The sequence below is a fragment of the Sus scrofa genome, chromosome 7, assembly GCF_054392235.1.
Source record: "Sus scrofa isolate SSC_HxYL_T2T_F1_AM1 chromosome 7, Sscrofa_HxYL_maternal_Yorkshire_Landrace_v2.0, whole genome shotgun sequence".
NCBI lineage: Eukaryota > Metazoa > Chordata > Mammalia > Artiodactyla > Suidae > Sus > Sus scrofa.
This window is the reverse complement of record NC_139389.1, coordinates 84,772,583-84,791,691: the sequence shown is the minus strand read 5'-3', so window position 1 is coordinate 84,791,691 and position 19,109 is coordinate 84,772,583. Positions and strand designations below refer to the sequence as shown.

At 42.1% G+C, this 19,109-nt stretch overlaps 1 protein-coding gene across 3 annotated transcripts in view; it reads left to right on the top strand.

Annotated features, from left to right (window-relative positions):
* Window positions 1-145: 145 nt before the first annotated feature.
* The window catches only part of OXA1L (OXA1L mitochondrial inner membrane protein), a 33,610-nt gene continuing 14,646 nt past the window's right edge, over window positions 146-19,109 (top strand). The window contains exons 1-4 of one of the 3 annotated variants that reach the window (XM_084969247.1): window positions 421-566; window positions 637-825; window positions 1,995-2,068; window positions 10,399-10,612. In XM_084969247.1, coding sequence (XP_084825373.1) covers window positions 690-825; window positions 1,995-2,068; window positions 10,399-10,612 — 424 coding nt within the window. In that variant the 5' untranslated portion in view covers window positions 421-566; window positions 637-689. Of the gene's footprint in view, window positions 223-420; window positions 567-636; window positions 826-1,994; window positions 2,069-10,398; window positions 10,613-19,109 lie in introns of those variants that run through there. The other 2 variants (XM_013978229.3, XM_084969248.1) reach the window with 2 other exon arrangements.

Here is a 19,109-nt window from a genome sequence, read left to right as displayed (position 1 = left end):
CCTCTTACCCTCTTCAAATATGGCCGCCAAGCTCCAGTTTCCTTTACCTCCTGAGCCTGCTGGCAGCTGTGGCTTAACGCCCACTTCCAAAAGGGCCTCCTCTCGCGAGACTGCGGTTCTGAGTGCGCAGGCGCAAACGCAAGCCCTTTCTCCGGCGAGATGGCGATGGGGTTGATGTGCGGACGCCGGGAGCTTCTGCGCTTGCTACAGCCTCAGCGTCAAGTAAGGACACCCCGAGACTGAGCTCTGATGCCACCCTATCCCTGTGACGAGCCAGGGGTGACTCGTGCTGTGTGCATGAATGAGTAGGCCCACACCTCACTGGGACTTGCGTCTCCTGACCTCAGGTCACAGGAGGACGCGGTAGGGTTACGTCCCCAACCCTACGGGCTCAACAGCCGGGTCTCCTGGTCTGTTCCCAGAAACAGGCGTCATCCCTTCCAAGGAAACCTCAGCCTGAAACTCTGGGCCACTGGGTGGCTCTGAGGTAGCTGAAATGCAGGACTCGCTGATTATATGCCTTCACACTCGCAGTCTGAGCGCAAGGAGTAGCAATGTCCTCACCTGTGGTAGCGGACTGCCTTTTTCTTGGAAGGGTGGGGGCGGAGCGTAACTATTGACTTATCTCGGTAAAAGGACTACATCCTTCTTTTACCCACTCAGTTCCACAGCGTCGCAGGGCTCCGCCAATGGCCACGGAAGCCGCTGACACCCGGGCTCCGGTTCCCAGCCGGCCGGCGCTGCGGACACCCACATTATGTCCTCCTCGCGGCCCCAGGCCCCCGGGGCCTCAGTACCTCTGCCATATTTTATGCAGAAGCCCAGGTAAGTGACGTTTCGACCCAGCAGCGTTAGGAGTGGTGCTGGTTTCTTGATTTGTTTTTAATCCTGTTTTGACTGGGGGAATCGTGGAGCACTCCATCTAGCTTGGGATAGGTTTTCAAATCAGTAGGGAAATGATTGAGAGTACTGAAGGAGAGACTTCATTATGTACCAGGTGTTTCCACAATGATGGCAAGCCATTGATAGTGGTATGAAATGTGATTCTGTGTATGTATTAAAAATTATAACTTGAGTTCCCGTCGTGGCGCAGTGGTTAACGAATCCAACTAGGAACCATGAGGCTGCCGGTTCGATCCCTGGCCTTGATCAGTGGGTTAAGGATCCGGCGTTGCCGTGGACTGTGGTGTAGGTCGTAGACGCGGCTCCGATCCCACGTGGCTGTGGCTGTGGCATAGGCCGGTGGCTGCAGCTCCGATTAGACCCCTAGCCTGGGAACCTCCACATGCTGTGGGAAGCGGCCCTAGAAAAGACCAAAAAAAAAAAAAAGTCTAACTTGAATATCAAGTATGGACAAAAAAAAAAAATGTCACTTGCTATGTAAGTAAACAAAGGATGTTACTGCCATCAAGCCATCTGAGGTCACCCCCAAGTGTGCACCCTGAAGGGATTCAAGATAGAAAGAAACCCAATACTGGCCCTGGATAGTTAAGGTACATATCAAAGGAATGACTGCCATAAGCCCAGACTTTTGCGTGGTTTTTGTGTGTGTGTGTGTTTTGTTTTGTTTTGTTTTGGCACCCCTGGCCAGGGGAGGAACCCATACCACAGCAGCGACCTGAGGCACTGCAGTGACAACACCAGGTCCTTAACCTGCTCTGCCACAAGGAAACTCTTGCATCTTTCCAAACACAGAAACAAACATTAACTTGAGATGTCTGTTTATTCTGTAATTAGCAGTAATCTATTAGTGTTTTGACTACCTGGTGTTTGTTGGGTTTTTTTGCAGGGGTGGGGGGGCAAAACTTCTAAATATTCTGGCTCCTCTCTTACCTTTTGGCAACAGTCAGAGTTGAGAGACTGTATCCTGGGCTTAATAATGCTCCAAATAAAACATAATTCTCAACTTTTAGGTTGTGCATTTTTTTCAGTCAACAGTTTTTTGGCTACCAAAGAAGGGACTTAGAGCAATTTCTCCTTCGCCTGAACTCTAGGAGGAACTGGAGCCTTGGGACCAGCAGAGGCCTCTTGTGCCCATCTGTGTCCTGGGAGAGTCCAGAAGCATTTGGTGAGTCTCTCCTGGTTCTCGGGTCTCCCAATTATTGGTTGATGATCCTAAGTTTTATTTGACAGTGGCTAATAGGTGCTTGACTCTCCATTTGAAAGATACTGGGAGTTGCTCAGTTGAGAGACTCTGAATAGTCTGGACCAGGTGGTTAGGTGAGAAGCTGGCCTAACATCTTTTCAGAAAGCCAGCCTCTAATTAACACCCTAGCCAGGTTTCTATACTTAAACTGACAAGTACTACTTTATTGGGTATTATGGTATTAAATGGAGGAGTTCCGGTTGTGGCTCAGGGGAAACAAATACCGACTACGAACCATGAGGTTGTAGAGGTTGTGGGTTCTATTCCTGGCCTCGCTCAGTGGGTTAAGGATCTGGCGTTGCCGTGAGCTGTGGTGTAAGTCACAAACACAGCTTGGATCCTGTGTGGCTGTGGCTGCAGTGTAGGCTGGCAGGTACAGCTCCGATTTGACCCCTAGCCTGGGAAGCTCCATTATGCCTCGGGTGTGGCCCTAAAAAGAAAATAAATAAATGAATAAATAAAAATATTATGGGGGGGTTCCTGTTGTGGGGTGCAGTGGAAATGAATCCGACTAGGAACCACGAGGTAGCAGGTTCAATCCCTGGCCTCAGTCAGTAGGTTAAGGATCTGGCATGGCTGTGAGCTGTGGTGCAGGTCACAAAAGCGGCTCAGGTCTGGTGTTGCTGTGGTGTAGGCCAGCAGCTGTAGCTCCCATTTGACCCCTAGCCTGGGAACCTCCTTATGCCACAAGTGTGGCCCCAAAAAAGCAAAATATGTGTATATATGTATATGTATATATATATTATGAGTATTAAAGGGAATCTTGCCCTGAAAATGGCCAACATGGATCACTTATTTCATGTGCAGTTAGGTTGCAGAAAGCCAGCTTGATAAAACATCTATTCAGATTTCTGACCTTGCAAAGAAACAAAAGCCCATCTAGGGGGAACTTAGATTTCTCTCCCCGTGTCCTTGAGATGTGAATGTTCTACCTGATCTTAGAGTCCTGCGTGTGTGTGTGTGTGTGTGTGTGTTGAGAAGTTTGTCTCTGACATCCAGAAGGGTACATACATATCTGGTGTACATTTGAGAGTCACTTAGACCGAGATTCTGAGTGGTCTTTTATCTATGCCCACTCTCAGGGACTTTAGTCAACTTAACCTCTTTGCTTCAGCCTATACCACAAAGACCTTTATTTTCTTAGACTTTTTTTTAGGAGTAGACTGTCTAGATTTGTGAAGGCTACATCCTTTTACTCTCTTCTGGGGCTACTTCCTGCGTCTTAGTCGTTTTGAGTCATAATTAATATACTACCTGTTAATAGCCATTGGATCCTTTAAATTGGAAAGACTTCTAAATTGGTAAATTTTGAGAGTTCTCATTATAAAAAGCTGTTTTATTGTTACCACTGAAAAAGCCAAATTACAAGGTGAAAAAAATATGTGTGTATGTGTGTATATATGTCTGTTACACATACACACATACACAAAATAGTTAACCTACGAAGTTAGCTGTGTTTCGATTTGGTTTGGGAGTGTGTGTGTATGTTGTTGTTGTTGCTGTTTTCATGGCCACACCCATGGCATATGGAAGTTGCCAGGCTGGGAATCAAACCCATGGTGCCTCCTCAGCAGCCCAGGCCACTGCAGTTGTATTCTCAACTCACTGTGCTGCAGCGGAAACTTTCAGAACTCACTTAGTTTTTTAAAGGAAAAAAAAGGAGTTGGAAAACCTTATTTGTGGTCTCTGCTTCCCCTCAGTGGGTCTTACAGATACTGATAAAAACATGAAGGTAATTAATGTTAATTAGGTTCTTTAACAAGGAAATAAATTTTTAAAAACGAAGGAAAAGTCTAGAGACTCCTTTCCAGCAAGATGGAAATTTTAAAGGAAATTGTCCCAAATGGATAAATCTTTAGGTGGTCATTAGGAAATGAGGAATTCTCTGCTGGCCTAGCTGTTAAGGATCTGGCATTGTCATTTGTCACTACTGTGGCTCAGGTCACTGCTATGGTGTGGGTTCAGTCCCTGGCCCAGGAACTGCAATGGGGAAAAAAAAAGAAAGAAAGAAAGAAATGAGATAAATAAAGCAGATGTTAATGAGATTAAAACAAAAGATTTTAACAGAATACTAAGGTTGGATAGACCACAGAGACAACCCCCCCGACCCCCACCCCCTGGCCGTTGGTCCCCAACACTGAAAAGCTCCAAACAAGTCCACTCTATTTACCCCAGGTTTTTGTTTTTTGGTTTTGTTTTTGGGTTTTTGTTTGTTTGTTTTGTCTTTTTAGGGCCACACCCGCGGCATATGGAGGTTCCCAGGCTAGGGGTCCAATAGGAGCTGTAGCTGCCACCCTACACCACAGCCACACCAGATCCTTAACCCACTGAGCAAGGCCAGGGATCGAACCCACAACCTCATGGTTACTAGTTGGATTCGTTTCCACTGCACCACAATGATGGGAACTCCTTTTTTTTTTTTTAAAAGTCTGGGAGAATATGACACTAAGGTACCTGACCAGCAGTTGCTTGGGGCTACAGTTAGGCCAATTGATCAAATTAAAAGAAAGACTAACACAAAGAGTTCCCCTTGTGTCTCAGAGGTAACAAACCTGACTAGTGTCCATGAAGTTGCAGGTTCAGTCCGTGGCCCTGCTCAGTGGGATAAGGATCCAGCTTTGCTGTGAGCTGCAGTGTAGATCCCAGAAATAGCTCGGATCTGGCGTAGTTGTGGCTTAGGCCCACAGCTGCAATTCAACTCCTAACCTGGAAACTTCCATATGCCCCAGCTGCAGCTCTTAAAATTAAAAAGCCTGAGTCCTTGGTTCAGCCTCTCACTGGGGACCCCAGAGCCTTTTATACAAAAATAGATTAAATGATCAGGATAAAAAGGAAGGTTTCTGGACTCATTTTAGACCAAATCTTGTCAGAATTCGTGCTGTGGCACAGTGGGTTAAGAATCCAATTGCAGCAGCTTTGGTGACTGCAGAGGCTTGGGTTTGATCCCTGGCCTGGGAACTTCCATATGCCGTGGGTGCAGCTATGTTTAAGGAAAAAAAAAAAAAAAGACCAAGGCTCGTTGATGGGATCCTAATGGAAACTAAAAGGTATAGAAGTTGATAGAATTGAAATAAAAGTTTATAAAAATTGGTATATTTAAATGAGCTTTATGTAAGATGGTTACATCTCTTTTGCCTAATTTTATTATTAGACATGTCTCACTGGAGAATGTACCCCCTGCCTGTAATTTTAAGACAGGGCAGGAGTTCTCTTCTGAAACACTGCAAGTTGCTGCTGTGGCGAGGGTTTGATCCTTGACCTGGGACCCTCCACATATGGCAGGTGCAGCAAAAGGGGGGGGCCGCATTTAAACCTGCCCCTCAGACAATATTAGTTAAGCATGCTGAAGGAAACCTATAGGGTTACCAGAGCGCACACTATATAAAGTAAAAACTGGGATCTAATGTTCAGGGGCTAATTTAAAAATAGAGACTTGGCTCTGGTCTAACTGGTGCACTCAGAAAGAGGGCCTTTATTGAATGCCTTGTACAAACTTTTATTGAACCCTAAAGTTCTAGAATGTAGAACTCGTGATCTTCAGTTTAGTTGGAAAACTTCTCAGTGATATAAAAAAAAAGTTAAAATATAGTTGGGCAAATCAGTCTTTCAGTATCTTTTAGGTGACCTACCAGTTCTTTGGGGAATTAAAAAAGCAAGCGCCCTTTGTCTTGCACATCTCTCCAAATCAGAAATGTAACTATTGCCCACAAATACCTGAACCTAATTAATTAGCTCAGTCAGGTAAAATTTGAAACCAAAGAGGGAAGGGGGGGGTAATTCAAACCAGTGGAGTCATTTTAAGACAAGGGCATGGGTAAAGATCGGATTGCAATGTAATTGACAAGAAACTTGGATATTTCTTTGACATACAACTTCTTCCCCCCCCCCCCTTTTTAGGGCTGCGCTCACAAAATATGGAGGTTCCCAGGCTAGAGGTCCAAATGGAGCAATGCTGGATCTCTAACCCAGTGAGCGAGGCCAGGGATGGAACCTCAAACCTGGTTCCTGGTCAGATTCGTTTCCGTTGCACCACGACGGGAACTCCAACATACACCATTTTAAGATAACTATAATTATGACTGATAACATTATACCAGGATATATCAGACTTTTTAGGAATTCCATGTAAATTTTGAAGTACTTATATCAGTCACATTTACACATACAATATAACCTAAGGCTTTTCTACATTCACTTGACAGTCTTTGTCAAGTAATTTAATACCAGATAAGCCTAAATTAGTTTAATATTTCTCTCTGAGATGCCTCAGGGTTTCTTTGAAGCATCCCAGAGTTAGCTGGAGATCAAAATAACTTGAGTTAGAATTTGTTATTTTGGGAGTTCTGTCATGGCTCAATGAAAACAAATCTGACTAGCATCCATGAGGATGCAGGTTCAATCCCTGTCGTCACTCAGTGGGTTAAGGATCCGGTGTTGCTGTGAGCTGCAGTGTAGGTCAGATAATGTGGCTCAGATCTGGCATGGCTATGGTGTAGACCAGTGGCTACAGCTCCAGTTCTACCCTTGGCATGGGAACCTCCATATGCTTTGGGGTGCAACCCTAAAAAGACAAAAAGAAAAAAAGAAGCAAGTGATTGTGAACAATTTGTTATACCTGTATTTCCTGGTTAACAAATTTAGGAATATTCTATAACCTTTAGAAATATACACCTTTTCATAGTATTTTTTTAGATTTCTTAATGTGGGACAAAACATTGATATTTGGGGGTCTAATAAGCCCCAAATATCTTTAGTTTTCCTCTTGTAAGAAGACAAAAGTAGTTAAATTTGTTTAGTAGTTAATGTTTCAGTATTTTCTTATTTGAAATAACTTGGATATTCAGTAGACTCTCATCATTTTAATTTTGCAAAACTCTGATGTACAAAAATCTGGATAAACTATTTCAGGCAGACATACCCAAAACATAATTATTCGTAAGGAATTCACCTGAACACTCTTAGCTCATTTACCTTTATTTTATAACTTAAGAAAACATCACATCAGGTTAATTTTTTTCTTGTTGACAAATTCCACAATAGAAATAACATGAACTTAATGACCTTGAGTAAACCTAGGTACAATAAAAGAAAGACATCTGCACCACTTGAACAACTCCTGAAAAGATGTTTTATCAAGCTAGCCTTCTCTGACTTACTGGCCTACACAATAAAAGAGCCCCATATTGGCCATTTTCAGGACAAGATTTCCTTTAATTCCCAATTAAGTAGATACTTGTAAAGTTTGTACATATGTAGACCTGGTGAAAGTGTTAGTTGCAGGCAGAGATGTTAAGGCAGCCTCTTAACGTAATCACCCAGTCCAGACCTGTCAGTGTCTCAACTGAGCAACTCCTAGTATCTTTCATCTGGGGAGCCAGGTACCTATTAGACACTGACAAATAAAACTCAGGATCATCTACCAAGAATCAGAAGAGACTCACCCAAATTCTTCTGGACTCTCCAAGGAGGGAGGCAGGGCCCAGAGGCCTCTGCTGCTACCAGGCTCTGGATCCTCGTAGAGTTGAGGTGAAGGAGAGAGGTCTGCTTAGGATCCATTCATCGTCACCAAGATTGTTTATAACAACAAAAAAGCACAACCTAAAAATTGAGAATTACGTTTTATTCAGCAGACTTGCTAAGGGCTTGAACCCCAAAGACAGCCTCTAAGCTCTGAAGGACTTAACTCCAAAAACAAATAAAGGAGGAACCAGGTTATATGGGAGTTTTGCAAGAAAACCAGGTATTCAAAACATCAGAAGATTATTAGAGTTAAATAGCTCAAGCTAATGAGTTTAGCACTTTTCTATGTGCAGAATGATGTAAGAATCTGGGCTCATTGAAGTCATTCCTTTTTTCTTTTCTTTTTTTTTTCTTCTTTACTCTTTTTCAGCCATACCCACAGCATATGGAAGTTCCCAGGCCAGGGGTCAAATTTGAGCCGCATCTGCAACCTACACCACAGCTGCAGCAACAGTGGATCCTTTACCTACTCCACTGGGCAAGGGATCAAACCGGCACTGCCACAGAGATAAGCCAGATCATTAACCCACTGCACCACAGCAGGAACTCCTAAAATCATTCCTTTGATACGAACTTTATTTAGGAGTGTCCTGTTTTTCTCTATCTTTAATCCACTCAGGGTGTATCATTGGGAGTGGCTGATGGCTTGGTGGCTATCCTTTGTTTACTGATACAGCTGGACATTTTTTGTCCACATAAGACAGGCAATCAAGAGAATTTTTGATTATCAACAAGGCCTAATCAAAAAATTGGCACATTGAGCGGCCTATCAACAGAATCTTTTGTCTGATTTAGGAATGATAATTCCTGGCGCCATGGGACAGAATTGGTCATGAAATCTCTCCCAAGTCAAAATTATAACCAGGTCAAATTTATAACCAGGAAGAAGGTACTAAAGACAAAGAATATCACCTGCGTATCAGTAAACAGGATGTTAGGGTAGTCAAGCCATCAGCTGCTGCAACCCTCTCCCCACCCCCCATGGTGCACCCTGAGGAGATTCAGTATGGAGAAATGCATGATACTGGCTCTAGATAGTTAGGCTTTGTATCAAAGAAGTAATAATTTCAGGGGAGTTCCCGTCGTGGTGCAGTGGTTAGCGAATCCAGCTAGGAACGATGAGGTTGCTGGGTTCGATCCCTGACCTCACTCAGTGGGTTGAGGATCTGGCGTTGCAGTGGGCTGTGGTGTAGGTTGCAGATATGATTCGGATCTGGCGTAGCTGTGGCTCTGGTGTAGGCAGGTGGCTGCAGCTCCGATTAGACCCCTGGCCTGGGAACCTCCATATGCCGTGGGAAGAAGGCAAGAAGAAGAAGTAATTTCAGTAAACTCAGACTCTTGCATCTTTCTGTACACAGAAAAGCACTGGATTCAGGAGTTACCAGTGTGGCTCAGCAGTTTACAAACCCGACTAATATCCATGAGGACTTGGGTTCGATCCCTGGCCTAGATCAGTGGGGTTAAGGATCTGGCGTTGCCATGATCTGTGGTGTAGGTCACAGACATGGCTCAGTTACTGCATTGCTGTGGCTGTGGCGTAGGCCAGGAGCTTCAGCACCAATTCAATCCCTATCCTGGGAACATCCATATGTCTCACATTTGGCTCTAAAAAGCAAAAAAAGAAAAAGAAAAGAAAAGCACTTAACTCATTAAATTGAGACATCTGGTTTTTATTTAATTAACAGTAATCTCTTGGTACTTGACCACCTGGGGTTTTTTCCACAAGAACTATATATCCTGATTCCTTCCTTTCCTCTTTGGAACAGCCCCTCAGAGATGAGAGGCTATTTCTTGGGCTTAAATCCTCAGTAATGACCCAGATAAAAAAAACAATTCTCAACTTTTAGGTTACCCACTTTTTTTTTTCTGTTTCTGTTTTGGCCTCCCTGCAGCATTTGAAATTCCGAGCCACAGTTACAGCAATACCTGATCCTTAACCCACTGTGCCTGGCCAGGAATCAAACCTATCCTAATGCTCCCAGGACACTTCCAATTCTGTTGCACCACAGCAGGAACTCCCTGCTGTGTCCCCTAGACACACTTTATAATTTTATATATGTGGTCCCTGATTTCATGGACGTTAATATTTCTCAGGATGAGACTGAATAGATATTTTGAACTTAAAACCGAATTGTTTAAAGAAGAATTATAAATATAACATTTCAATATATGCAAAATTATGCCCGTGATATTCAGATGACTGAAGTTTGGAAAACACTGAAAGAAGAAATAACTTGACAACATGAAGGAGAGTCATTAAATCTTTTTTTTTTTTTCTTTTTAGGGCCACACCCACAGCATATGGAGGTTCCCAAGCTAGAGGTGGAATCAGAGCTCTAGCTGCCGGCCTATAGCACACCCACAGCAACACAGGATCCCAGCCTCATCACAGCAACCCCGGATCCTCAACCCGCTGATCGAGGCCAGGGATGGAACCTGAAGACTCATGGTTCCTAGTCAGATTTGTTTCCGATGTGCCACAATGGGAGCTCCGAGTCATGAAATCTTACTCTGAGTAAATTATCTTCCTGCCTAAAGGAGAAAATGAAATGTCCATTTTAAACTTGGAAGTATCTGGACAGTGTTTTCTGGGAGAATGATAAGTAGAAAGTCAAAAAGTACCCCATTATTCGTTATCATAGGGGAACCTAGATTTCTATGTGTTCTCCCTATGAAGATCTCATGCGGCTTTTTTTTTTTTTTTTTTTTTTTTTTCTTCTTCCCCGGTACAGGTTCAGGCTCCTCCAGTTACTCCTGCAACTCCCCCACCCACAGCAGTACCTGAGGTGGCTTCTGGAGAAACTGCAGATATAGTCCAAGCTGCTGCAGAACAGAGCTTCAGTGAACTTGGTTTGGGGTCATACACGCCAGTGGGACTGATCCAGAACTTACTGGAATTTATGCACGTTAACCTAGGCCTGCCTTGGTGGGGGGCCATTGCTACATGTAAGGAGAATATATCCTGTACAAGGGTAGAGGAAATGGGGACTTACGAATAGAGTTTTAAAGATATCAGTTCTGTGAGTGGGTTGAGGAAATAGTTAACAGAAGTTTAGGGATCAGAAAAGAAAATGATTCAAATGATGGCTAGGGACTCATGATACTTAGATACACTCTGCCTATATTTCCTTAAGGGCATTATAAAACCACTTGATCATCTGAGATTTAAGAAGTGTAGGTATTTGGATGTTAGACTAGGTTTCAAGTAAGGGGACTTCATTAGTGATGAAGCTGCTTGGTTGAGAAGAACAGAAGGTCAGGTCAGGCACTTAAAATTGGAAGACATATTGCTCCTCTTGTACACTAAAATTATGCTTAAATTCTGCTTTTTCAAATAGATTGCATCAGTGATCATCCTTTCTATTCCCCTTTGTCTTCAGCTTCTCCCTCTTTACTGCGCCACGCTGGACATATAAACTTGCTCAAGCATACCATGTATTTCTTGGGGGAAATTTCTCCTCATTCATTTCTTTTTTTTTTTTTTTTTTTTTTTTTTTTTTAGTATAGTTGATTTATAATGTTCTGTCAATTTCTGCTATACTTCAGTGATGTAGTCATACATATATATACATTCTTTTTCTCGCATTATCATCTCTCATTTTCTATCATAAGTAACTAGATACAGTTCCCTGTGCTATATAGAAGGACCTCATTGCTTATCCATTCTAAATGTAATAGTTTGCATCTACTAACCCCAAACTCCCAGTCCATTCCACTCCCTCTCCCTCCCCCTCAGCAACCGTAAGTCTGTTGTTCTCCTTGTCTGTGAGAATGTTTCTGTTCTGTAGATAGGTTCATTTGTGCCATATTTTAGATTCCATGTATAAGTGACATCATGTGGTATTTATCTTTCTCTTTCTGCCTTACTTAGTATGAGTCACTAGTTCTATCCATGTTGCGGCAAATGGCATTATTTTGTTCTTTTCTGTGGCCGAGTAGCAGTCCATTGTGTATATGTACCATATCCTCTTCATTCATCTGTCATTGGATGTTTAGGTTGTTTCCATGTCTTGGCTATTGTGAGTAGTGCTGCAATGAACATAGGGGTGTGTGTATATTTTTGAATGAAAGTTTTGTCCATATATGTGCCTAAGAGTGGGATTACCAGATCATATGGTAGTTCTACATTTAGTTTTCTGAGGAACCTCCATAGTGTTTTCCATAGTGGTTTTACCAGTTTACATTCCCATCAACAGTGCTGGAAGATTCCCTTTTCTCCACACCCTCTCGCATTTGTTATTTGTAGACTTATTTATGATAGCCATCTTGACCTGTGTGAGGTGGGATTGCATTGTACCTTTGATTTGCATCTCTCTAATAATTAGTGATATGGAGCATTTTTTCTTTTTGTCTTTTTTGTCCGCAGCATATGGAGGTTCCCAGGCTAGGGGTTCCAGTCAGAGCTGTAGCTGCTGGCCTGCACCACAACCACAGCAACGCTGGATCCTTAACCCACTGAGCAAGGCCAGGGATTGAACCCTCAACCTCATGGTTCCTAGTCGGATTCATTAACCACTGAGCCACAATGGGAACTCCGTGGAGCATTTTTTCTTTGCCTACTGGCCATCCATGTATCATCTTTGGAGAAATGTCTGTTAGGTTTTCTGCCCATTTTTCAATTGAGTTGTTCATTTTTCTTGCTGTTGAGTTGTATAAGTTCGTCTGTTTTGGAGATTTGTCATTTGCATCATTTGCAACTATTTTCTCCCATTCTGTAGGTTTTTTCCCTTTTTTTATGGTTTCCTTAGCTATGCAAAATCTTGTATGTTTGATTAGATCCCATTGATTTATTTTTGTTTTTATTGCCTTGGGAGACTGTCCTAAGAAAATATTTGTATGGTTGATGTCAGAATGTTTTGCATTTGTTCTCTTCTAGGAGTTTTATGGTGTCTTATGTTTAAGTCTTCAAACCATTTTGAGTTTATTTTTGTGCATGGTGTGAGGGCCTGTTCTAGTTTCACTGGTTTATGTGCAGCTGTTAAGTTTTGCCGGCACCACTTGCTGAAGAGACTGTCTTTTCCCATTTAATATTGTTGCCTCCTTTGTCAAAGATTAATTGACCATAGGTGTTGGGTTTATTTCTGGGCTCTCTGTTCCATTGGTATGTATGTCTCTTTTTGTGCCAGTACCACACTGTCTTAATTACTGTAGCTTTGTAATATTGTCTGAGGTCTGGAGGAGTTATGCCTCATGCTTGTTTTTTTTCCCCTCAGGATTGCTTTGTCAATTCTGGGTCTTCTATATAAATTTTTGGATTGTTTGTTCTAGTTCTGTGAAAAATGTCATGAGTAATTTTGTTTTTGGTTTTGGGTTTTTTTTTTTTTTGTCTTTTTTGCTATTTCTTGGGCCGCTCCCGCAGCATATGGAGGTTCCCAGGCTAGGGGTCTAATCGGAGCTATAGCCACCAGCCTACGCCAGAGCCACAGCAACTTGGGATCCGAGCCGCGTCTGCAAACTACACCACAGCTCACGACAACGCCGGATCGTTAACCCACTGAGCAAGGGCAGGGACCGAACCCGCAACCTCATGGTTCCTAGTCGGATTCATTAACCACTGCGCCACGACGGGAACTCCTCATGAGTAATTTTGATAGGGATCTCATTAAATCTGTAGATCACTTTGTGTAGTGTGACAATTTTAATGATATTAATATTAATTCTTCCCACCCAGGAGCATGGGCTATCTTTGCATTGCTTTGAATCCTCTTTAATTTCCTTGATTAATGTTTTATAGTTCTCAGTGTGTAAGTCTTTGATCTCCTTGGTCAATTTTATTCCTAGTTATTTCATCTTGGGGCGGGGGGGGGTAATTTTTTTTTTTTTTGGTCTTTTTAGGGCCGCATCTCCAGCATATGGAAATTCCCAGGCTAGGGACTGAGTTGGAGCTGCAGCTATCCACCTGCACCACGGCAATGACAAATATGAGCTGCATCTGCAACCTAAACTGCAGCTCAAGGCAACACCAGATCCTTTAACCCACTGAGGAAGACCAGGGATCAAACTCGCATCCTCATGGATACTAGTTGGAATCTTAACCTGCTCAGCCACAACAGGAACTCCTGGGGTACAATTTTAAAGGGTACTGTTTTTTTATATTCCTTTTCTAATATTTCATTGTTAGTATACAGAAATGCAACTGATTTCTGAATGATAGTCTTGTATCCTGCTGCTTTGCTGAATTTGTTGATCAGTTAGAGTAGTTTTTGTATGGAGTCCTTAAGGGTTTTCTATATATATTGTATCATCTGCACATAGCAACAGTTTACCTCTTCTCTTCCAGTTTAGATACCTTTTATTTCTTTCAATTGCTGTGGCTAGGACTTCCAATACTGTGTTGAATAAAAGTGGTGAGAGTGGGTATCGTTGTCATGTACCAGATTTTAGCGGGAATGCTTTCAGCTTTTCTCCATTGAGTATTATATTGGCTGTGGGTTTCTCATAAATGGCTTTTATTATGTTAAGATTTGTTCCCTCAATACCAACTTTGGTAAAAGTTTTTACCATGAAATGTTGGATTTGTCAGATGCTTTTTCTGCATCTTTTAAGGTGATCATCTGGTTTTTGACTTTACTTTTGTTCATGCGGTGTATGATACTGATTTGAGTATGTTGAACCATCCTTGTGAACTTGGGATGAATCCCATTTGGTCATGATGCATGACCTTTTTTATATGTTGGATTCAGTTGGCCAAAATTTTGTTGAGAATTTTTGTGTCTATAGTCATCAAAGGTATTGGCCAAAATTTTCATTTTTGGTAGTATCTTTTTTTTTTTTGTCTTTTTGCCTTTTCTAGGGCCGCTTCCTGCGGCATACGGAGGTTCCCAGGCTAGGGGTCTAATGGGAGCTGTAGCCACCGGCCTATGCCAGAGCCATAGCAACGTGGGATCCGAGCCGTGTCTGCAACCTACACCGAAGCCCATGGCAACGCCAGATCCTTAACCCACTGAGCAAGGCCAGGGATCAAACCCGCAACCTCATGGTTCCTAGTCAGATTCATTAACCACTGCACCATGACGGGAACTCCATTTTTGGTAGTATCTTTGTTTGAGTTTGGTCCTAGGGTGAGGGTGGCTTCATAGAATGTTTTCAGGAGCATTTCTTCTTCAACCATTTGGAAAAGTTTAAGAAGGATGGGTATTCTTTATTTGGTAGAATTTGCCTGTGAAGCCATCTGGTCCTGGACTTTTGTTTGTAGGGAGTTTTTTTTTTTTTTTTTTTTTTTTTTTTGTCTTTTTGCCCTTTCTAGGGCCACTTCCCACGGCTTATGGAGGTTTTCCAGGCTAGGGGTCTAATTGGAGCTGCTGCTGCCGACCTGTACCAGAGCCACAGCAACACAGGATCTGAGCCACATCTGCTATCTACACCACAGCTCACGGCAACGCCGGATCCCTAACCCACTGAGCAAGGCCAGGATCGAACCCACAGCCTCATGGTTTCTAGTCAGATTCATTAACCACTGCGCCACAACGGGAACTCCAGTAGGGAGTGTTTTTATTACATATTCAATTTCATTTCTAGTGATTCGTCTGTTCAAATGATCTGTTTCTTCTTGATTCAGTTTTGGTGGGCTGTATGTCTCTAGAAAGTTGTCCATTTCTTCTATGTTGTCAAATTTGTTGGTATATAATTGTTCATAGTATTCTCTTACGGTTTTTCATATTTCTGCAGTGTCTGTTGAGATTTCTCTTTTTTCATTTCTTTGTTATTTGGTTAGGTTCTTTCTTGGTGAGTCTGGCCAGAGGTTTGTCGATTTTGTTTACCCTTTCAAAGAACCAGCTCTTGGGAATTCCCATTGTGGCTCAGTAGAAATGACTAGTATCCATGAAGTTGTGGGTTCAGTCTCTGACCTCACTCATTGGGTCAGGGATCCAGCATTGCCATTAGCTGTTGTGGTGGTCACAGATGCGACTTGGATCCCACATTGCTATGGCTGTGGCATAGGCAGGCAGCTGTAGTTCTGATCTGACCCCTAGCCCGGGAACTTCCATGTGCTGCATGTGCAGCCCTAAAAAGCAAAAATAAAAACAAAACACCCAAGGGGAGAAAAAAATACACAGAACCAGCTCTCGGTTTTATTTTTTTCTTTTTTTTTTTTTTTTTTTTTAGTGAATTTTACTACATTTATACTTGTACAGCAGTCATCACAACCCAGTTTTATAGCATTTCCATCCCAAACCCCCAGCCCATCCCCCCACCGCCCCACACACACCTGTCTCCTTTGGAAACCATTAGTTTTTCAAATTCTGTGAGTCATTATCTGTTCTGCAAAGAAGTTCATTGTATCCTTTTTTTAGGTTCCACATGATATTTTTTTTTTTTTTTTTTTTTTTTTTTTTGCTATTTCTTGCGCCGCTCCAGCGGCATATGGAGGTTCCCAGGCTAGGGGTCCAGTCGGAGCCGTAGCCACCAGCCTACGCAAGAGCCACAGCAACGCGGGATCTGAGCCGAGTCTGCAACCTACACCACAGCTCACGGCAACGCCGGATCGTTAACCCACTGAGCAAGGGCAGGGATCAAACCCGCAGCCTCATGGTTCCTAGTCGGATTTGTTAACCACTGCGCCACGACGGGAACTCCCCACATGATAATTTTTAAGGTCCATCCATGTTGCTACAAATGCCATTATTTCATTCCTTTTTATAGCTGAGTGATAGTCCATTGCATATATGTACCACATCTTTATCCACTCCTCTGTCAGTCAACATTTAGGTTGTTTCCATGTCTTGGCCTTTGTAAATAGTGCTGCAGTGAATATTGGAGTACATATATCTTTTCAAGTCATGGTTTTCTCTGGATAGATGAGTTTTGTTTTGTTTTTGAGGAATCTCCTTGCTGTTTTCTTTTTTTTTTTTTTTTTTTTTTTTTTTGTCTTTTTGCTGTTTCTTTCGGCCGCTCCTGCAGCATATGGAGGTTCCCAGGCTAGGGGTCAAATCGGAGCTGTAGCCACTTGCCTACGCCAGAGCCATAGCAACGCGGGATCCGAGCCGCGTCTGCAACCTACACCACAGCTCATGGCAACGCTGGATCGTCGACCCACTGAGCAAGGGCAGGGACCAAACCCGCAACCCCGTGGTTCCCAGTCGGATTCGTTAACCACTGCGCCAGGACGGGAACTCCTCCTTGCTGTTTTCTATAGTGGTTGCACCAGTTTACATTCCCTCCCACACCCTCTCCAGCATTTATTATTTGTAGACTTTTTGATGATGGCCATTCTGGGTGGTACCTTGTTTTGATTTGCATTTCTCTAATAATTAGTGATGTTGAACATCTTTTCATGTGTTTTTTGACCATCTGTATGTCTTTTTGCAGAATTGTCTATTTAGATCTGCTGCCCATTTTTCAATGGGATTTTTTGTTTTTCTTGGTATTGAGCTGTGGGAGGTATTTATAAATTTGGGTGATTACTCCTTTGTCAGTGGCTTCTTTTGCAAATATTTTCTCCTATTCTGTGGGTTGTCTTTTCGTTTTGTTTAGGGTTTCCTTTCCTGTGTGAAAACTTTTAAGTTTAATTAGGTTCCATTTGTTTATTTTTGTTTTTATTGTCATTACTGTAGGGGGTGGATCTGAGAAGATACTGCTGTGGTTTATGTCAGAGAGTGTTCAGCCTATGTTTTCCTCTAAGTTTTATACTATCTGTTCTTTATATTTAGGTCTTTAATCCATTTTGAGTTAATTTTTGTGTACTGTGTTAGGTAGTGTTCTAATTTCATTCTTTTACATGTATCTGTCTAGTTTTCCCAGCACTGCTTATGGAAGGGACTGTCTTTTCTCAATTGTATATTCTTGCTTCCTTGGTTGTAGATTAGTTGACTGTAGGTGTGTGGGTTTAATTCTGAGCTTTCTATCCTGTTCCACTGATTTGTATTTCTGTTTTGTGTCAGTATGATGGAGTTTTGATGACTGTGGCATTGTAATATAGTCCAAAGTCAGGGAGCCTGATTGCTCTAGCTCCTTTTTTTTTCCTCAGGATGGCTTGGCTCTTCCAGGTCTTTTGTGCTTCAAAACAAACTTTAAAATATTTTGTCTAGTTCTATGAAAAAATGTCCTTTGTACTATGTCTAGATACTCATGTTGCAACAGAAGAAATGGTGGGGGAAAAACTGTAATTGTAATGTATACATGTAAGGATAACCTGACCCCCTTGCTGTACAGTGGGAAAATAAAATTTAATAAAAAAAAAAAAAAAAAAAAAAAAGAAAAAATGTCCTTTGTAATTTGATAGGAATTGCATTGAATCTGTAGATTGCCTTGGGTAGTATAGTCATTTTAACAATATTGATTATTCCAATCCAAGAGCATGGTATGTCTTTCCATCTGTTGGTGTCATCCTCGATTATCAGTGTCTTATAGTTTTCAGAGTACAAGTCTTTTGTCTCTCCCTTTTTTTTTTTTTTTTTTTTTTTTGGTTTTTAGGGCTACACCCATGGCACATGGAGGTTCCCAGGCTAGAGGTCAAATCAGAACTACAGCTGCTGACCTGTACCACAGCCACAGCTATGCAGGATCTGAGCCACATCTGCAACCTATACCACAGCTCATGGCATACCAGATCCATAACCCACTGAGCGAGGCCAGGGATTGAACCTGCAGCCTCCTGGTTCCTAGTTGGTTTCTTTTCTGCTGCACCACAAAGGGAACTCCAGGTCTTTTGTCTCTTTAGGTAGGTTTATTCCTATGTATTTTATTCTTTTTGATACAGTGATAAATTGGAATTGTTTCCCTAATTTCTCTTTCTGAGCTTTTGTTGTTAGTGTATAGAAATGCAGTCAATTTCTGTGTATTAATTTTGTATCCTGCAACTTTACCAAATTCATTGATGAGCTCTAACAGTCTTCTGGTAATGTCTTTAGGATTTTCTTAGTATCATGTCATCTGCAAACAGTGATGGTTTTACTTCTTCCTCTCCAGTTTGGATTTATTTTATTTCTTTTTCTTCTCTGATTGCCATGGCTTGGACTTCCAAAACTATGTTAAATAGTCGTGGTAGAGTAACTAGAGAGCAGACATCCTTGACTTTTTACTGATCTTAGCGGAAAATCTTTCAACTTTTCACTGTTGAGAATGATGTTAGTTGTGGGTTTGTCATATATAGCCTTTATTGTGTTGAGATAGTTTCTCTCTATGCCCACTTTCTGGAGGGTCTTTAATCAGAAATGGGTGTTGGATTTTGTCAAAAGCTTTTTCTTCATCTATTGAAAGGATCATATGGTTTTTGTTTTTCAGTTTGTTAATGTGGTGCATCACACTGATTGATTTGCAGTATTAAAGAATCCTTGCATTCCCGGGATAATCCCACTTGATCATGGTGTACAGTCCTTTTAATGTATTGTTGGATTCAGTTTGCTAGTATTTTGTTGAGGATTTTTGCATCTATGTTCATCAGTAATATTGGCCTGTAATTTTCCTTTTTTTGTGGTATCTTTGTCTGATTTTGGTATCAGAA